This window comes from Columba livia, chromosome 30 (assembly GCF_036013475.1).
Source record: "Columba livia isolate bColLiv1 breed racing homer chromosome 30, bColLiv1.pat.W.v2, whole genome shotgun sequence".
Lineage (NCBI taxonomy): Eukaryota > Metazoa > Chordata > Aves > Columbiformes > Columbidae > Columba > Columba livia.
This window is the reverse complement of record NC_088631.1, coordinates 1220483-1236959: the sequence shown is the minus strand read 5'-3', so window position 1 is coordinate 1236959 and position 16477 is coordinate 1220483. Positions and strand designations below refer to the sequence as shown.

Below are 16477 nucleotides of genomic sequence, written 5' to 3'. Positions count from 1 at the left end.
TGTGGGTGCTGCTGTCCCCATGTGGTCACCACTGTCCCCATGTGATCACCGCTGTCACCCTATGGGCACCACTGTCCCCTGTGGGTGCTGCTGTCCCCATATGGTCACCACTGTCCCCATGTGTTCACCACTGTCACCCTATGGGTGCTGTTGTCACCCTCTGGTCACCACTGTCACCCTATGGGCACCACTGTCACCCTATGGTCACCACTGTCCCCTGTGGGTGCTGCTGTCCCCATGTGGTCCCCACTGTCACCCTATGGTCACCACTGTCCCCATGTGGTCACCACTGTCACCCTATGGTCACCATTGTCCCCTGTGGGTGCTGCTGTCCCCATGTGGTCACCACTGTCACCCTATGGTCACCACTGTCCCCATGTGGTCACCACTGTCACCCTATGGTCACCATTGTCCCCTGTGGGTGCTGCTGTCCCCATGTGGTCACCACTGTCACCCTATGGTCACCATTGTCCCCTGTGGTCACCACTGTCACCCTATGGTCACCACTGTCCCCTATGGGTGCTGTTGTCACCCTCTGGTCACCACTGTCACCCTATGGTCACCACTGTCCCCATGTGGTCACCACTGTCACCCTATGGTCACCATTGTCCCCTGTGGTCACCACTGTCACCCTATGGTCACCACTGTCCCCTATGGGTGCTGTTGTCACCCTGTGGTCACCACTGTCACCCTATGGGCACCACTGTCCCCTGTGGGTGCTGCTGTCACCCTATGGTCACCACTGTCCCCATGTGGTCACCACTGTCCCCTGTGGGTGCTGTTGTCACCCTCTGGTCACCACTGTCACCCTATGGTCACCACTGTCCCCATGTGGTCACCACTGTCACCCTATGGTCACCATTGTCCCCTGTGGGTGCTGCTGTCCCCATGTGGTCACCACTGTCACCCTATGGTCACCACTGTCACCCTATGGTCACCATTGTCCCCTGTGGGTGCTGCTGTCCCCATGTGGTCACCACTGTCCCCATGTGATCACCGCTGTCACCCTATGGGCACTGCTGTCCCGATGTGGGGGCTGCTGTCCCCATATGGTCACCACTGCCACCCTATGGTCACCACTGTCCCCTGTGGGTGCTGTTGTCACCCTCTGGTCACCACTGTCACCCTATGGTCACCACTGTCCCCTGTGGGTGCTGCTGTCCCCCTGTGGGTGCTGTTGTCCCCATATGGTCACCACTGCCACCCTGTGGTCACCACTATCAAGCTGTGGGTGCTGCTGTCCCCTGTGGGTGCTGCTGTCCCCCGCATCCCCCATGTCCCCCGTGTCACCGTGTCCCCCGTGTCCCCGTGCGGCAGGTGCTGGGTGACGACGCGGCGCGGGAGCTGTGCCTGCGCTTCGCCGACATGGAGTGCAAGCTGGGCGAGGTGGATCGGGCCCGCGCCATCTACACCTACTGCGCCCAGATCTGCGACCCCCGTGTGAGCACCCACGGGTGGGGGCACCCAAGGGTGGGGGGGCACCCGTGGGTGGGGGGTGATGGGGGGGGACATGGGGGGACACGAGCTGGGCGAGGTGGATCGGGCCCGCGCCATCTACACCTACTGCGCCCAGATCTGCGACCCCCGTGTGAGCACCCACGGGTGGGGGCACCCAAGGGTGGGGGGGCACCCGTGGGTGGGGGGTGATGGGGGGGGACATGGGGGGACACGAGCTGGGCGAGGTGGATCGGGCCCGCGCCATCTACACCTACTGCGCCCAGATCTGCGACCCCCGTGTGAGCACCCACGGGTGGGGGCACCCAAGGGTGGGGGGGCACCCATGGGTTGGGGGGCACCCATGGGTGGGGGGGACACCCAAGAGTGGGGGGACACGAGCTGGGCGAGGTGGATCGGGCCCGCGCCATCTACACCTACTGCGCCCAGATCTGCGACCCCCGTGTGAGCACCCATGGGTGGGGGCACCCAGGGGTGGGGGGGGGGCACCCATGGGTGGGGGGGGCACCCATGGGTGGGGGGGACACCCAAGAGTGGGGGGACACGAGCTGGGCGAGGTGGATCGGGCCCGCGCCATCTACACCTACTGCGCCCAGATCTGCGACCCCCGTGTGAGCACCCATGGGGGGGGGCACCCAAGGGTGGGGGGGGCACCCATGGGTGGGGGGTGATGGGGGGGACACGGGGGGACACGAGCTGGGCGAGGTGGATCAGGCCCGCGCCATCTACACCTACTGCGCCCAGATCTGCGACCCCCGTGTGAGCACCCACGGGTGGGGGCACCCAAGGCGGGGGGGGGGGGGGGGGGCGGGGGGCACCCATGGTGGGGGGGGGGGGCACCCGTGGGTGGGGGGTGATGGGGGGGGACACGGGGGGAACACGAGCTGGGCGAGGTGGATCGGGCCCGCGCCATCTACACCTACTGCGCCCAGATCTGTGACCCCCGTGTGAGCACCCATGGGTGGGGGGCACCCAAGGGTGGGGGGGGCACCCATGGGTGGGGAGGACACCAAGAGTGGAGGGACATGAGCTGGGGCGAGGTGGATCGGGCCCACGTCATCTACACCTACTGTGCCCAGATCTGCAACCCCCGTGTGAGCACCCACGGGTGGGGGGCACCCAGGGGGTGGGGGGGGGGCACCCATGGGTGGGGGGCACCCATGGGTGGGGGGGCACCCATGGGTGGGGGGGGACACCCAAGAGTGGGGGGGACACGAGCTGGGCGAGGTGGGATCGGGCCCACGTCATCTACACCTACCTGCGCCCTAGATCTGTGACCCCCGTGTGAGCACCCACGGGTGGGGGCACCCAAGGGTGGGGGGGGCACCCAAGGGTGGGGGGGCACCCATGGGTGGGGGGGACACAAGCTGGGCGAGGTGGATCGGGCCCGCGCCATCTACACCTACTGCGCCCAGATCTGCGACCCCCGTGTGAGCACCCACGGGTGGGGGCACCCAAGGGGGGGGGGGGGGGGGTGGGGGGGGGGGGCTGCACCCATGGTGGGGGGGGGGGGGCACCCGTGGGTGGGGGGGTGATGGGGGGGGACAACGGGGGGAACACGAGCTGGGCGAGGTGGATCGGGCCCGCGCCATCTACACCTACTGCGCCCAGATCTGTGACCCCCGTGTGAGCACCCATGGGTGGGGGCACCCAAGGGTGGGGGGGGGGCACCCCATGGGTGGGGGAGGACACCAAGAGTGGAGGGACATGAGCTGGGCGAGGTGGATCGGGCCCACGTCATCTACACCTACTGTGCCCAGATCTGCAACCCCCGTGTGAGCACCCACGGGTGGGGGCACCCAAGGGTGGGGGGGGCACCCATGGGTGGGGGGACACACCCAAGAGTGGGGGGACACAAGCTGGGCGAGGTGGATCGGGCCCGTGCCATCTACACCTACTGCGCCCAGATCTGCGACCCCCGTGTGAGCACCCACGGGTGGGGGCACCCAAGGGTGGGGGGGGGCACCCAAGGGTGGGGGGGCACCCATGGGTGGGGGGGACACCCAAGAGTGGGAGGACACGAGCTGGGCGAGGTGGATCTCGGGCCCGCGCCATCTACACCTACTGCGCCCAGATCTGTGACCCCCGTGTGAGCACACATGGGTGGGGGCAACCAAGGGTGGGGGGGGGCACCCCATGGGTGGGGGATGATGGGGGGGACACGGGGGGAACAGGAGCTGGGCGAGGTGGATCGGGCCCGCGCCATCTACACCTACTGCGCCCAGATCTTGCGACCCCCGGCGTGAGCACCCATGGGTGGGGGCACCCAAGGGTGGGGGGGCACCCATGGGTGGGGGGGGACACCCAAGAGTGGGGGGAACACGAGCTGGCGAGGTGGATCGGGCCCACGCCATCTACACCTACTGCGCCCACATCTGTGACCCCCGTGTGAGCACCCACGGGTGGGGGCACCCAAGGGTGGGGGGGGCACCCATGGGTGGGGGATGATGGGGGGGACACGGGGGGAACAGGAGCTGGGCGAGGTGGATCGGGCCCGCGCCATCTACACCTACTGCGCCCAGATCTGCGACCCCCGTGGGAGCACCCATGGGTGGGGGGCACCCAAGGGTGGGGGGGCACCCAAGGGTGGGGGGGGGAGTGACAAGGACATTCCCAGGGCCACGTGGGTGCCCAGGGCCACGGGTGTCCCTGATGTCTGGGGTGTCCCCAGTGTCAGGGGTGTCCCCAAAGGGGTGTCGCCAATGTCAGGGGTGTCCCCAGGGCCGTGGGGTGTCCCCCGTGTCAGGGGTGTCCCCAATACAAGGGATGTCCCCAGGGCTCTGCGTGTCCCCTCACGGTGTCCCCTGTCATCACATCATGGGGCTGATCTGGCAGATGTGGGTGTCCCCACTGTCCCCTGATGTCCCTGTTGTCCCCAGATCACGGCCACGTTCTGGCAGACGCGGGTGTCCCCATGTCCCCTGATGTCCCCATGTCCCCTGATGTCCCCATGTCCCTGATGTCCCCGTGTCCCCAGATCATGGGAACGTTCTGGCAGACGCGGGTGCTCCCATGTCCCCTGTGTCCCCTGTCTCCCCTGATGTCCCCATGTCCCCAGATCACGGGCACGTTGTGGCAGATGTGGGTGTCCCCATGTCCCTCATGTCCCCTGTTGTCCCTGTTGTCCCCAGATCATGGGCGCGTTCTAGCAGACATGGGTGTCCCCATATCCCCACTGTCCCCCCATGTCCCTGATGTCCCCTGATGTCCCTGTATCCCCATGTCCCCTGTTGTCCCATGTCCCCTGATATCCCCATGTCCCTGTCCCAGATCACAGGCGCGTCCTGGCAGACGTGGGTGTCCCCATGTCCCCTGATGTCCCCATGTCCCTCATGTCCCCTGTTGTCCCCAGATCACAGGCACGTCCTGGCAGACGTGGGTGTCCCCATGTCCCCTGATCTCCCCTGATGTCCCATGTCCCCTCATGTCCTTATGTCCCTTCATGTTCCCATGTCCCCTGATGTCCCCATGTCTCCTCATGTCCGCTCATGTCCCCATGTCCCCTGTGTCCCCCGTGTCCCCAGATCACGGGCGCATTCTGGCAGATGTGGGTGTCCCCATGTCCCCTGATCTCCACTTGTGTCCCATGTTCCATCATGTCCCATGTCCCTGATGTCCCCATGTCCCTGCCTCCAGATAATGGGCGCGTTCTGGCAGATGTGGGTGTTCCCATGTCCCCTGATCTCCCCTGATGTCCCATGTCCCCTCATGTCCCCATGTCCCCCGATGTCCCCATGTCCCTGTGTCCCCCGTGTCCCCAGATCACGGGCACGTTCTGGCAGACGTGGGTGTCCCCGTGTCCCCTGATCTCCCCTGATGTCCCCATGTCCCTGATGTCCCCATGTCCCCCGATGTCCCCGTGTCCCTGATGTCCCCTGTGTCCCCATGTCCCCAGATCACGGGCGCGTCCTGGCAGACGTGGGTGTCCCTATGCCCCCTGATGTCCCCGTGTCCCCTGATGTCCCATGTCCCCTCATGTCCCCATGTCCCCCGATGTCCCCATGTCCCCTGATGTCCCCATGTCCCCATGTCCCCTGATGTCCCCTATTGTCCCTGTTGTCCCCAGATGACAGGCACGTCCTGGCAGACGTGGGTGTCCCCATGTCCCCTGATGTCCCCTTATGTCCCATGTCCCCTCATGTCCCCCAATGTTCCCATGTCCCCTGATGTCCCATGTCCCTCATGTCCCCTGTTGTCCCTGTTGTCCCCAGATCATGGGCACGTTCTGGCAGACGTGGGTGTCCCCATGTCCCCATGTCTCCTGATCTCCCCTGATGTCCCCATGTCCCTCATGTCCCCTCATGTCCCCAGATCACGGCTGCGTCCTGGCAGACGTGGGTGTCCCCATGTCCCCTGATGTCCCCATGTCCCTCATGTCCCCTGTTGTCCCTGTTGTCCCCAGATCACAGGCGCATCCTGGCAGACATGGGTGTCCCTATGTCCCCTAATGTTCCATGTCCCCTCATGTCCCCATGTCCCCCGATGTCCCCATGTCCCCTGATGTCCCCATGCCCCCTGATGTCCCCATGTCCCTCATGTCCCCATGTCCCCTCATGTGCCCATGTCCCTCATGTCCCCTGTTGTCCCTGTTGTCCCCAGATCACGGCTGCGTCCTGGCAGACGTGGGTGTCCCCATGCCCCCTGATGTCCCCATGTCCCTCATGTCCCCTGTTGTCCCTGTTGTCCCCAGATCACAGGCGCGTCCTGGCAGACATGGGTGTCCCTCTGTCCCCTAATGTTCCATGTCCCCTCATGTCCCCATGTCCCCCGATGTCCCCTGATGTCCCCATGTCCCTCATGTCCCCATGTCCCCCGATGTCCCCATGTCCCTTATGTCCCCTGCTGTCCCCTGTTGTCCCCAGATCACAGGTGCATCCTGGCAGACGTGGGTGTCCCCATGTCCCCTGATGTCCCCTTATGTCCCATGTCCCCTCATGTCCCCCAATGTTCCCATGTCCCCTGATGTCCCATGTCCCTCATGTCCTCATGTCCCCTGATGTCCCCATGTCCCTCATGTCCCCTGTTGTCCCTGTTGTCCCCAGATCACAGGCGCGTCCTGGCAGACATGGGTGTCCATATGTCCCCTAATGTTCCATGTCCCCTCATGTCCCCATGCCCCGCGATGTCCCCATGTCCCCTGATGTCCCCATGTCCCTCATGTCCCCTGATGTCCCCTATTGTCCCTGTTGTCCCCAGATCACAGGCGCGTCCTGGCAGACGTGGGTGTCCCCATGTCCCCTGATGTCCCCTTATGACCCATGTCCCCTCATGTCCCCCAATGTTCCCATGTCCCCTGATGTCCCCATGTCCCTCATGTCCCCTGTTGTCCCTGTTGTCCCCAGATCATGGGCACGTTCTGGCAGACGTGGGTGTCCCCATGTCCCCATGTCTCCTGATCTCCCCTGATGTCCCCATGTCCCCTCATGTCCCCAGATCACGGGTGCGTCCTGGCAGACGTGGGTGTCCCCATGTCCCCTGATGTCCCCATGTCCCTCATGTCCCATGTTGTCCCTGTTGTCCCCAGATCACAGGCGCATCCTGGCAGACGTGGGTGTCCCCGTGTCCCCTGATGTCCCATGTCCCCTCATGTCCCCATGTCCCCCGATGTCCCTATGTCCCCTGATGTCCCCTGTGTCCCCATGTCCCCAGATCACAGGCGCGTCCTGGCAGACGTGGGTGTCCCCATGTCCCCTGATGTCCCCTTATGTCCCATGTCCCCTCATGTCCCCCAATGTTCCCATGTCCCCTGATGTCCCATGTCCCCTCATGTCCCCATGTCCCCTGATGTCCCCATGTCCCTCATGTCCCCTGTTGTCCCTGTTGTCCCCAGATCATGGGCACGTTCTGGCAGACGTGGGTGTCCCCATGCCTCATGTCCCCTCATGTCCCCAGATCACGGCTGCGTCCTGGCAGACGTGGGTGTCCCCATGTCCCCTGATGTCCCCATGTCCCTCATGTCCCCTGTTGTCCCCAGATCACAGGCGCATCCTGGCAGACGTGGGTGTCCCCATGTCCCCTGGTGTCCCCATGTCCCTCATGTCCCCTGTTGTCCCTGTTGTCCCCAGATCACAGGCATGTCCTGGCAGACATGGGTGTCCCTATGTCCCCTAATGTTCCATGTCCCCTCATGTCCCCATGTCCCCCGATGTCCCCATGTCCCCTGATGTCCCCATGTCCCCCGATGTCCCCATGTCCCCTGATGTCCCCATGTCCCTCATGTCCCCATGTCCCCTGATGTCCCCATGTCCCCTGATGTCCCCATGTCCCTCATGTCCCCTGCTGTCCCCTGTTGTCCCTGTTGTCCCCAGATCACAGGCGCGTCCTGGCAGACGTGGGTGTCCCCATGTCCCCTGATGTCCCCTTATGACCCATGTCCCCTCATGTCCCCCAATGTTCCCATGTCCCCTGATGTCCCCATGTCCCTCATGTCCCCTGTTGTCCCTGTTGTCCCCAGATCATGGGCACGTTCTGGCAGACGTGGGTGTCCCCATGTCCCCATGTCTCCTGATCTCCCCTGATGTCCCCATGTCCCCTCATGTCCCCAGATCACGGGTGCGTCCTGGCAGACGTGGGTGTCCCCATGTCCCCTGATGTCCCCATGTCCCTCATGTCCCCTGTTGTCCCTGTTGTCCCCAGATCACAGGCGCGTCCTGGCAGACATGGGTGTCCCTCTGTCCCCTAATGTTCCATGTCCCCTCATGTCCCCATGTCCCCCGATGTCCCCTGATGTCCCCATGTCCCTCATGTCCCCATGTCCCCCGATGTCCCCATGTCCCCTGATGTCCCCATGTCCCTTATGTCCCCTGCTGTCCCCTGTTGTCCCCAGATCACAGGTGCATCCTGGCAGACGTGGGTGTCCCCATGTCCCCTGATGTCCCCTTATGTCCCATGTCCCCTCATGTCCCCCAATGTTCCCATGTCCCCTGATGTCCCATGTCCCCTCATGTCCCCATGTCCCTCATGTCCCCTATTGTCCCTGTTGTCCCCAGATCATGGGCACGTTCTGGCAGACGTGGGTGTCCCCATGTCCCCTGATGTCCCCATGTCCCCATGTCTCCTGATCTCCCCTGATGTCCCCATGTCCCCTCATGTCCCCTCATGTCCCCAGATCACGGGCACGTTCTGGCAGACGTGGGTGTCCCCATGTCCCCTGATGTCCCCATGTCCCTCATGTCCCCTGTTGTCCCTGTTGTCCCCAGATCACAGGCGCATCCTGGCAGACATGGGTGTCCCTATGTCCCCTAATGTTCCATGTCCCCTCATGTCCCCATGTCCCCCGATGTCCCCATGTCCCCTGATGTCCCCATGTCCCTCATGTCCCCATGTCCCCCGATGTCCCCATGTCCCCTGATGTCCCCATGTCCCTCATGTCCCCTGCTGTCCCCTGTTGTCCCTGTTGTCCCCAGATCACAGGCGCGTTCTGGCAGACGTGGGTGTCCCCATGTCCCCTGATGTCCCCATGTCCCTCATGTCCCCATGTCCCCCGATGTCCCCATGTCCCCTGATGTCCCCATGTCCCTCATGTCCCCATGTCCCCCGATGTCCCCATGTCCCCTGATGTCCCCATGTCCCTTATGTCCCCTGCTGTCCCCTGTTGTCCCCAGATCACAGGTGCATCCTGGCAGACGTGGGTGTCCCCATGTCCCCTGATGTCCCCTTATGTCCCATGTCCCCTCATGTCCCCCAATGTTCCCATGTCCCCTGATGTCCCATGTCCCCTCATGTCCCCATGTCCCTCATGTCCCTCATGTCCCCTGTTGTCCCCAGATCATGGGCACGTTCTGGCAGACGTGGGTGTCCCCATGTCCCCTGATGTCCCCATGTCCCTCATGTCCCCATGTCCCCCGATGTCCCCATGTCCCCTGATGTCCCCATGTCCCTCATGTCCCCATGTCCCCTGATGTCCCCATGTCCCTCATGTCCCCTGCTGTCCCCTGTTGTCCCTGTTGTCCCCAGATCACAGGCGCGTCCTGGCAGACGTGGGTGTCCCCGTGTCCCCTGATGTCCCATGTCCCCTCATGTCCCCATGTCCCCCGATGTCCCCATGCCCCCTGATGTCCCCATGTCCCTCATGTCCCCTGTTGTCCCTGTTGTCCCCAGATCACGGGCACGTTCTGGCAGACGTGGAAGGAGTTTGAGATCCGGCACGGGAACGAGGACACGATCCGGGAGCTGCTGCGCATCAAGCGCAGCGTCCAGGCCACCTACAACACCCAGGTCAACTTCATGGCCTCCCAGATGCTCCGGGCACACGCCAGCGGCGCCGGTCAGTGGCACCCATGGGTGCTGGGGCAGCCAGGGGGCTGGGGGATGCTTGGGAGAGGGGGACACCAATGGGTGCTGGGGCAGCCGGGGGGGCTGGGGAGACGCAGGGGGGCTGGGACTCCCAGGGAAGCTGGGGGACACTTGGGAGAGGCGGACACCCATGGGTGCTGGGGGACACTTGGGAGAAGGGGACACCCATGGGTGCTGGGGGACACTTGGGAGAGGGGGACACCGATGGGTGCTGGGGCACCCATGGGTGCTGGGGACACCATGGGTGCTGGGATACTTGGGAGAAGGGGACACCCATGGGTGCTGGGGGACACTTGGGAGAAGGGGACACCCATGGGTGCTGGGGACACCTGAGGGGCTGGGGGATGCTTGGGAGAGGGGGACACCAATGGGTGCTGGGGGACACTTGGGAGAGGGGGACACCGATGGGTGCTGAGGACACCTGAGAGGCTGGGGGACACTTGGGAGAGGGGGACACCCATGGGTGCTGGGATACTTGGGAGAAGGGGACACCCATGGGTGCTGGGACACTTGGGAGAGGGGGACACCCATGGGTGCTGGGATACTTGGGAGAGGGGGACACCGATGGGTGCTCGGGCACCCATGGGTGCTGGGGACACCCATGGGGGCTGGGGGACACTTGGGAGAGGGGGACACCGATGGGTGCTGGGGGGCACTTGGGAGAGGGGGACACCGATGGGTGCTGGGGACACCTGAGGGGCTGGGGGATGCTTGGGAGAGGCGGACACCCATGGGTGCTGGGGGACACTTGGGAGAGGGGGACACTGATGGGTGCTCGGGCACCCATGGGTGCTGGGGACACCTGGGGGGCTGGGGGATGTTTGGGAGAGTGGGACACCCATGGTTGCTGGGGGACCCATGGGTGCTGGGGACACCTGAGGGGCTGGGGGACACTTGGGAGAGGGGGACACTGATGGGTGCTCGGGCACCCATGGGTGCTGGGGACACCTGAGGGGCTGGGGGATGCTTGGGAGAGGGGGACACCCATGGGTGCTGGGATACTTGGGAGAAGGGGACACCCATGGGTGCTGGGATACTTGGGAGAGGGGGACACCGATGGGTGCTGGGGAGCACTTGGGAGAGGGGGACACCGATGGGTGCTGGGGACACCTGAGGGGCTGGGGGATGCTTGGGAGAGGCGGACACCCATGGGTGCTAGGGGACACTTGGGAGAGGCAGACACCGATGGGTGCTCGGGCACCCATGGGTGCTGGGGACACCTGGGGGGCTGGGGGATGTTTGGGAGAGGGGGACACCCATGGGTGCTGGGATACTTGGGAGAAGGGGACACCCACGGGTGCTGGGGGGCACTTGGGAGAGGGGGACACCCATGGGTGCTGGGGGACCCATGGGTGCTGGGGACACCTGGGGGGCTGGGGGATGCTTGGGAGAGGGGGACACCCATGGGTGCTGGGATACTTGGGAGAAGGGGGCACCCATGGGTGCTGGGGGGCACTTGGGAGAGGGGGACACCCATGGGTGCTGTGATACTTGGGAGAAGGGGACACCCATGGGTGCTGGGGGACACTTGGGAGAGGGGGGGCACTGATGGGTGCTGGGGCACCCATGGGTGCTGGGGACACCTGAGGGGCTGGGGGACACTTGGGAGAGGGGGACACCGATGGGTGCTGGGGAGCACTTGGGAGAGGGGGACACCGATGGGTGCTGGGGACACCTGAGGGGCTGGGGGATGCTTGGGAGAGGCGGACACCCATGGGTGCTGGGGGACACTTGGGAGAGGCAGACACCGATGGGTGCTCGGGCACCCATGGGTGCTGGGGACACCTGGGGGGCTGGGGGATGCTTGGGAGAGGGGGACACCGATGGGTGCTGGGGCACCCTTGGGTGCTGGGGACACCTGAGGGGCTGGGGGATGCTTGGGAGAGGGGGACACCCATGGGTGCTGGGGCAGCCGGGGGGGCTGGGGAGACGCAGGGGGGCTGGGACACCCAGGGAAGCTGGGGGACACTTGGGAGAGGGGGGCACTGATGGGTGCTGGGGCACCCATGGGTGCTGGGGACACCTGGGGTTCTGGGGGATGTTTGGGAGAGTGGGACACCCATGGGTGCTGGGATACTTGGGAGAGGGGGACACCCATGGGTGCTGGGACATTCATGGTACAGGGAGCAGTGATAGGTGCTGGTCTCCAGAAGAGACATTGGCTCTGGTCAGTGGCACCCATGGGTGCACCCAGGGGGGCTGGGGCACCCAGGGGGGCTGGGACACCCATGGGTACTGGGACACCCAGGGGTCTAGGTACACCCATGGGTGCTGGGGACACTTGGGAGAGGGGGACACCCATGGGTGCTGGGACACTTGTGGTATAGGGAGCAGTGATAGGTGCTGGTCTATAGCAACATCAGTGGCACCCATGGGTGCTGGGGACACTTGGGGAGATGGGAACACCCATGGGTGCTGGGGACACCTGGGGGGGTGGGGACACCCATGGGTGCCCCCTGGTGGTCTGTGTGTGTCTGTGTGTGTCTGTGTGCTGATGTCCCCACTGGTGTCATTGTCACTGTCACTGTCCCCAGGCTTGGACGTGTCCCCTGGGCTGTGTGGGGCTGCTGTGGGTGTTGATGTCATTGTCACTGTCATTGTCACTGTCGTTGTCATTGTCACTGTCACTGTCCCCAGGAGTGGATGGTTCCCCTGGGCACTGTGTGTGTCTGTGTGCTGATGTCATTGTCACTGTCACTGTCACTGTCCCAGGTCCCCAGGTCCGGGTGGTTCCCCTGGGCACTGTGTGTGTCTGTGTGCTGATGTCCCCACTGGTGTCATTGTCACTGTCACTGTCCCCAGGCTTGGACGTGTCCCCTGGGCTGTGTGGGGCTGCTGTGGCTGTTGATGTCATTGTCACTGTCATTGTCACTGTCATTGTCACTGTCCCTGTCCCCAGGTCTGGATGGTTCCCCTGGGCACTGTGTGTGTCTGTGTGCTGATGTCCCCACTGATGTCATTGTCCCTGTCATTGTCCCCAGGAGCAGATGGTGCCCCCAGGCAGCGTGTGTGTCTGTGGGTGTTGATGTCCCTGTCATTGTCACTGTCACTGTCCCAGGTCCGGGTGGTTCCCCTGGGCACTGTGTGTGTCTGTGGGTGTTGATGTCCCTGTCATTGTCATTGTCACTGTCCCCAGGTGCAGATGGTGCCCTCTGGCAGGGTGTGTGTGTGTCTGTGGGTGTCATGTCCCCACTGATGTCACTGTCACTGTCATTGTCCCCAGGCTTGGACGTGTCCCCTGGGCTGTGTGGGGCTGCTGTGGCTGTTGATGTCATTGTCACTGTCATTGTCACTGTCATTGTCACTGTCACTGTCCCAGGTCCGGATGGTTCACCTGGGCTCTGTGTGTGTCTGTGTGTGCTGATGTCACTGTCACTGTCGCTGTCATTGTCACTGTCACTGTCCCCAGGAGTGGATGGTTCCCCCGGGCACTGTGTGTGTGTTTGTGCTGATGCCATTGTCACTGTCACTGTCCCTGTCCCCAGGAGTGGATGGTTCCCCCAGGCACTGTCTGTGCTGATGTCCCGCTGATGCCATTGTCACTGTCACTGTCACTGTCACTGTCACTGTCCCCAGGAGCGGATGGTTCCCCCAGGCACTGTGTGTGTGTGTGTGCTGATGTCATTGTCATTGTCACTGTCATTGTCACTGTCACTGTCCCTGTCCCCAGGAGTGGATGGTTCCCCCGGCACTGTGTGTGTGTTGATGTCCCGCTGATGCCATTGTCATTGTCACTGTCACTGTCACTGTCCCCAGGAGTGGATGGTTCCCCTGGGCACTGTGTGTGTGCTGATGTCACTGTCATTGTCACTGTCACTGTCCCTGTCCCCAGGAGTGGATGGTTCCCCCGGACACTGTGTGTGTGTGTGTGCTGATGTCCCCACTGATGCCATTGTCACTGTCACTGTCACTGTCCCTGTCCCTGTCCCCAGGAGTGGATGGTTCCCCTGGGCACTGTGTGTGTGCTGATGTCACTGTCATTGTCACTGTCACTGTCACTGTCCCCAGGAGTGGATGGTTCCCCCGGACACTGTGTGTGTGTGTGTGCTGATGTCCCCACTGATGCCATTGTCATTGTCACTGTCATTGTCATTGTCCCCAGGAGTGGACGGTTCCCCCGGGCACTGTGTGTCTGTGTGCTGATGTCATTGTCATTGTCATTGTCATTGTCACTGTCACTGTCCCTGTCCCCAGGAGTGGATGGTTCCCCCAGGCACTGTCTGTGCTGATGTCCCGCTGATGCCATTGTCACTGTCCCTGTCCCCAGGTGCAGATGGTGCCCCCGCTGGTCTGTGTGTGTGTCTGTGCTGATGTCATTGTCATTGTCACCGTCCCTGTCCCCAGGTGGTGACGGCGCGCCGGCCCTGGACCGGATGCAGCAGCTGGAGCTGCGCGCGGGGCAGCTGGCGAGCGAGGAGCAGAGGGACCGGCAACCGGAGCAACAGCCGCGGCCCCGGGACGCGCTGCGGTTCGTCAGGTGGGGGCAACACCTGCACCCGGGACACCCCTGGGACACCCCTGGAGACACCCCTGGGGACACAGCTGCACCCCAGGACACCCCTGGGACACCCCTGGGACATACCCTGGGGACAGCCCTGGGACACCCCCCTGGGACACCCCTGGGACACCCCTGGGGACACAGCTGCACCCCAGGACACCCCTGGGACACCCCTGGGACATACCCTGGGGACAGCCCTGGGACACCCCCTGGGACACCCCCTGGGGACACCCCTGGGACACCCCTGTCACCCCCCTGGGGTCACCTGTCACCCCCCTGTGACACCTGTCAGCTCCACACACCCTGTCACCCCCCTGGGGACACCTGTCACCTCCCTGGGACACCCCCGTCCCCCTCCTGGTGTCACCTCTGTCACCTCCATGGTGTCACCCCCTGCCCCCCCACAAAGTGGTTCCTCCTCCCCCACTGCCCCTCCCCCATTGCCCCCATTGCCCCTCCCCCACTGCCCCGCCACTGCCCCCCCATTGCCCCTTCCCCATTGCCCCTTCCCCATTGCCCCTCCCCCATTGCCCCCCCCCATTGCCCCCATTGCCCCTCCCCCATTCCTCCCATTGCCCCTCCCCCACTGCCCCCCACTGCCCCCCCATTGCCCCTCCCCCATTCCCCCCATTGCCCCTCCCCCACAGCCCCCCCCACTGCCCCCCCATTGCCCCTCCCCCATTGCCCCCATTGCCCCTCCCCCACTGCCCCCCCATTGCCCCCCATTGCCCCTTCCCCATTGCCCCTTCCCCATTCCCCCCTTTGCCCCTCCCCCACTGCCCCCCACTGCCCCCCCGTTGCCCCCCCCATTGCCCCCATTGCCCCTCCCCCATTCCCCCCACTGCCCCTCCCCCACTGCCCCCATTGCCCCTCCTCCATTGCCCCCATTGCCCCACCCCCATTGCCCTGCCCCCATTGCCTCCCCATTGCCCCTCCCCCATTGCCCCATCCCCACTGCCCCTCCCCCATTGCCCCCATTGCCTCTTCCCCATTGCCCCTCCCCCCTTCCCCCCAGTGCCCCTCCCCCATTGCGCCCTCCATTGACCCCATTGCCCCTCCCTCACTGCCCCTCCCCCATTCCCCCCATTGCCCCTCCCCCACTGCCCCCCACTGCCCCTCCCCCATTGCCCCTCCCCCATTGCCCCCATTGCCCCATCCCCACTGCCCCTCCCCCACTGCCCCATTGCCCCTTCCCCATTCCCATTGCCCCTCCCCCGTTGCCCCCCCATTGACCCCATTGCCCCTCCCCCACTGCCCATCCCCCATTGCCCCCATTGCCCCTCCCCCATTACCCCTCCCCCATTTTCCCCCTTTGCCCCTTCCCCATTACCCCTCCCCCATTCTCCCCTTTGCCCCTCCCCCATTGTCCCCCCCCGCCCCTCCCCCGCCGCTGACCGTGGCCGCAGGGCGGAGGGGGGAGGGGCTCTGGCCGCCCTGTCCCAACAGGGGAACCCGGACGAGATCGACCTGGGGGACGAGGACGAGGCCGAACCCGACGGTGCGGGGACAGGGGACAGCGTGGGGACATGGGGACACATGGGGACATGGGGACACATGGGGACAGGGGACAGCGTGGGGACATGGGGACAGGGGACAGTGTGGGGACATGGGGACAGGGGACAGCGTGGGGACATGGGGACACATGGGGACATGGGGACACATGGGGACAGGGGACAGCGTGGGGACATGGGGACAGGGGACAGTGTGGGGACATGGGGACAGGGGACAGCGTGGGGACATGGGGACACATGGGGACATGGGGACAGATGGGGACAGGGGACAGCGTGGGGACACATGGGGACAGGGGACAGCGTGGGGACATGGGGACAGGGGACAGCGTGGGGACATGGGGACACATGGGGACATGGGGACACATGGGGACAGGGGACAGCGTGGGGACATGGGGACAGGGGACAGTGTGGGGACATGGGGACACATGGGGACATGGGGACAGATGGGGACAGGGGACAGCATGGGGACAGGGGACAGATGGGGACAGGGGACAGTGTGGGGACATGGGGACACATGGGGACATGGGGACAGATGGGGACAGGGGACAGCGTGGGGATATGGGGACAGATGGGGACATGGGACATGGGGGGACAGGGGACATGGGGATGGGGACATGGGGGACACATGGGGACATGGGGACAGATGGGGACATGGGACAGCGTGGGGACATGGGGACACATGGGGACATGGGGACAGATGGGGACAGGGGACAGCATG

The 16477-nt window shown here is 64.4% G+C and overlaps 1 protein-coding gene across 1 annotated transcript in view; it reads left to right on the top strand.

The window, feature by feature from the left end:
* Nucleotides 1-16477, top strand: part of XAB2 (XPA binding protein 2) — an 85407-nt gene that overhangs the window by 65046 nt on the left and 3884 nt on the right. Inside the window, exons 16-19 of the mRNA XM_065043796.1 lie at nt 1318-1440; nt 9556-9721; nt 14095-14227; nt 15655-15878. Coding sequence (XP_064899868.1) covers nt 1318-1440; nt 9556-9721; nt 14095-14227; nt 15655-15878 — 646 coding nt within the window. The remainder of the gene's footprint in view (nt 1-1317; nt 1441-9555; nt 9722-14094; nt 14228-15654; nt 15879-16477) is intronic.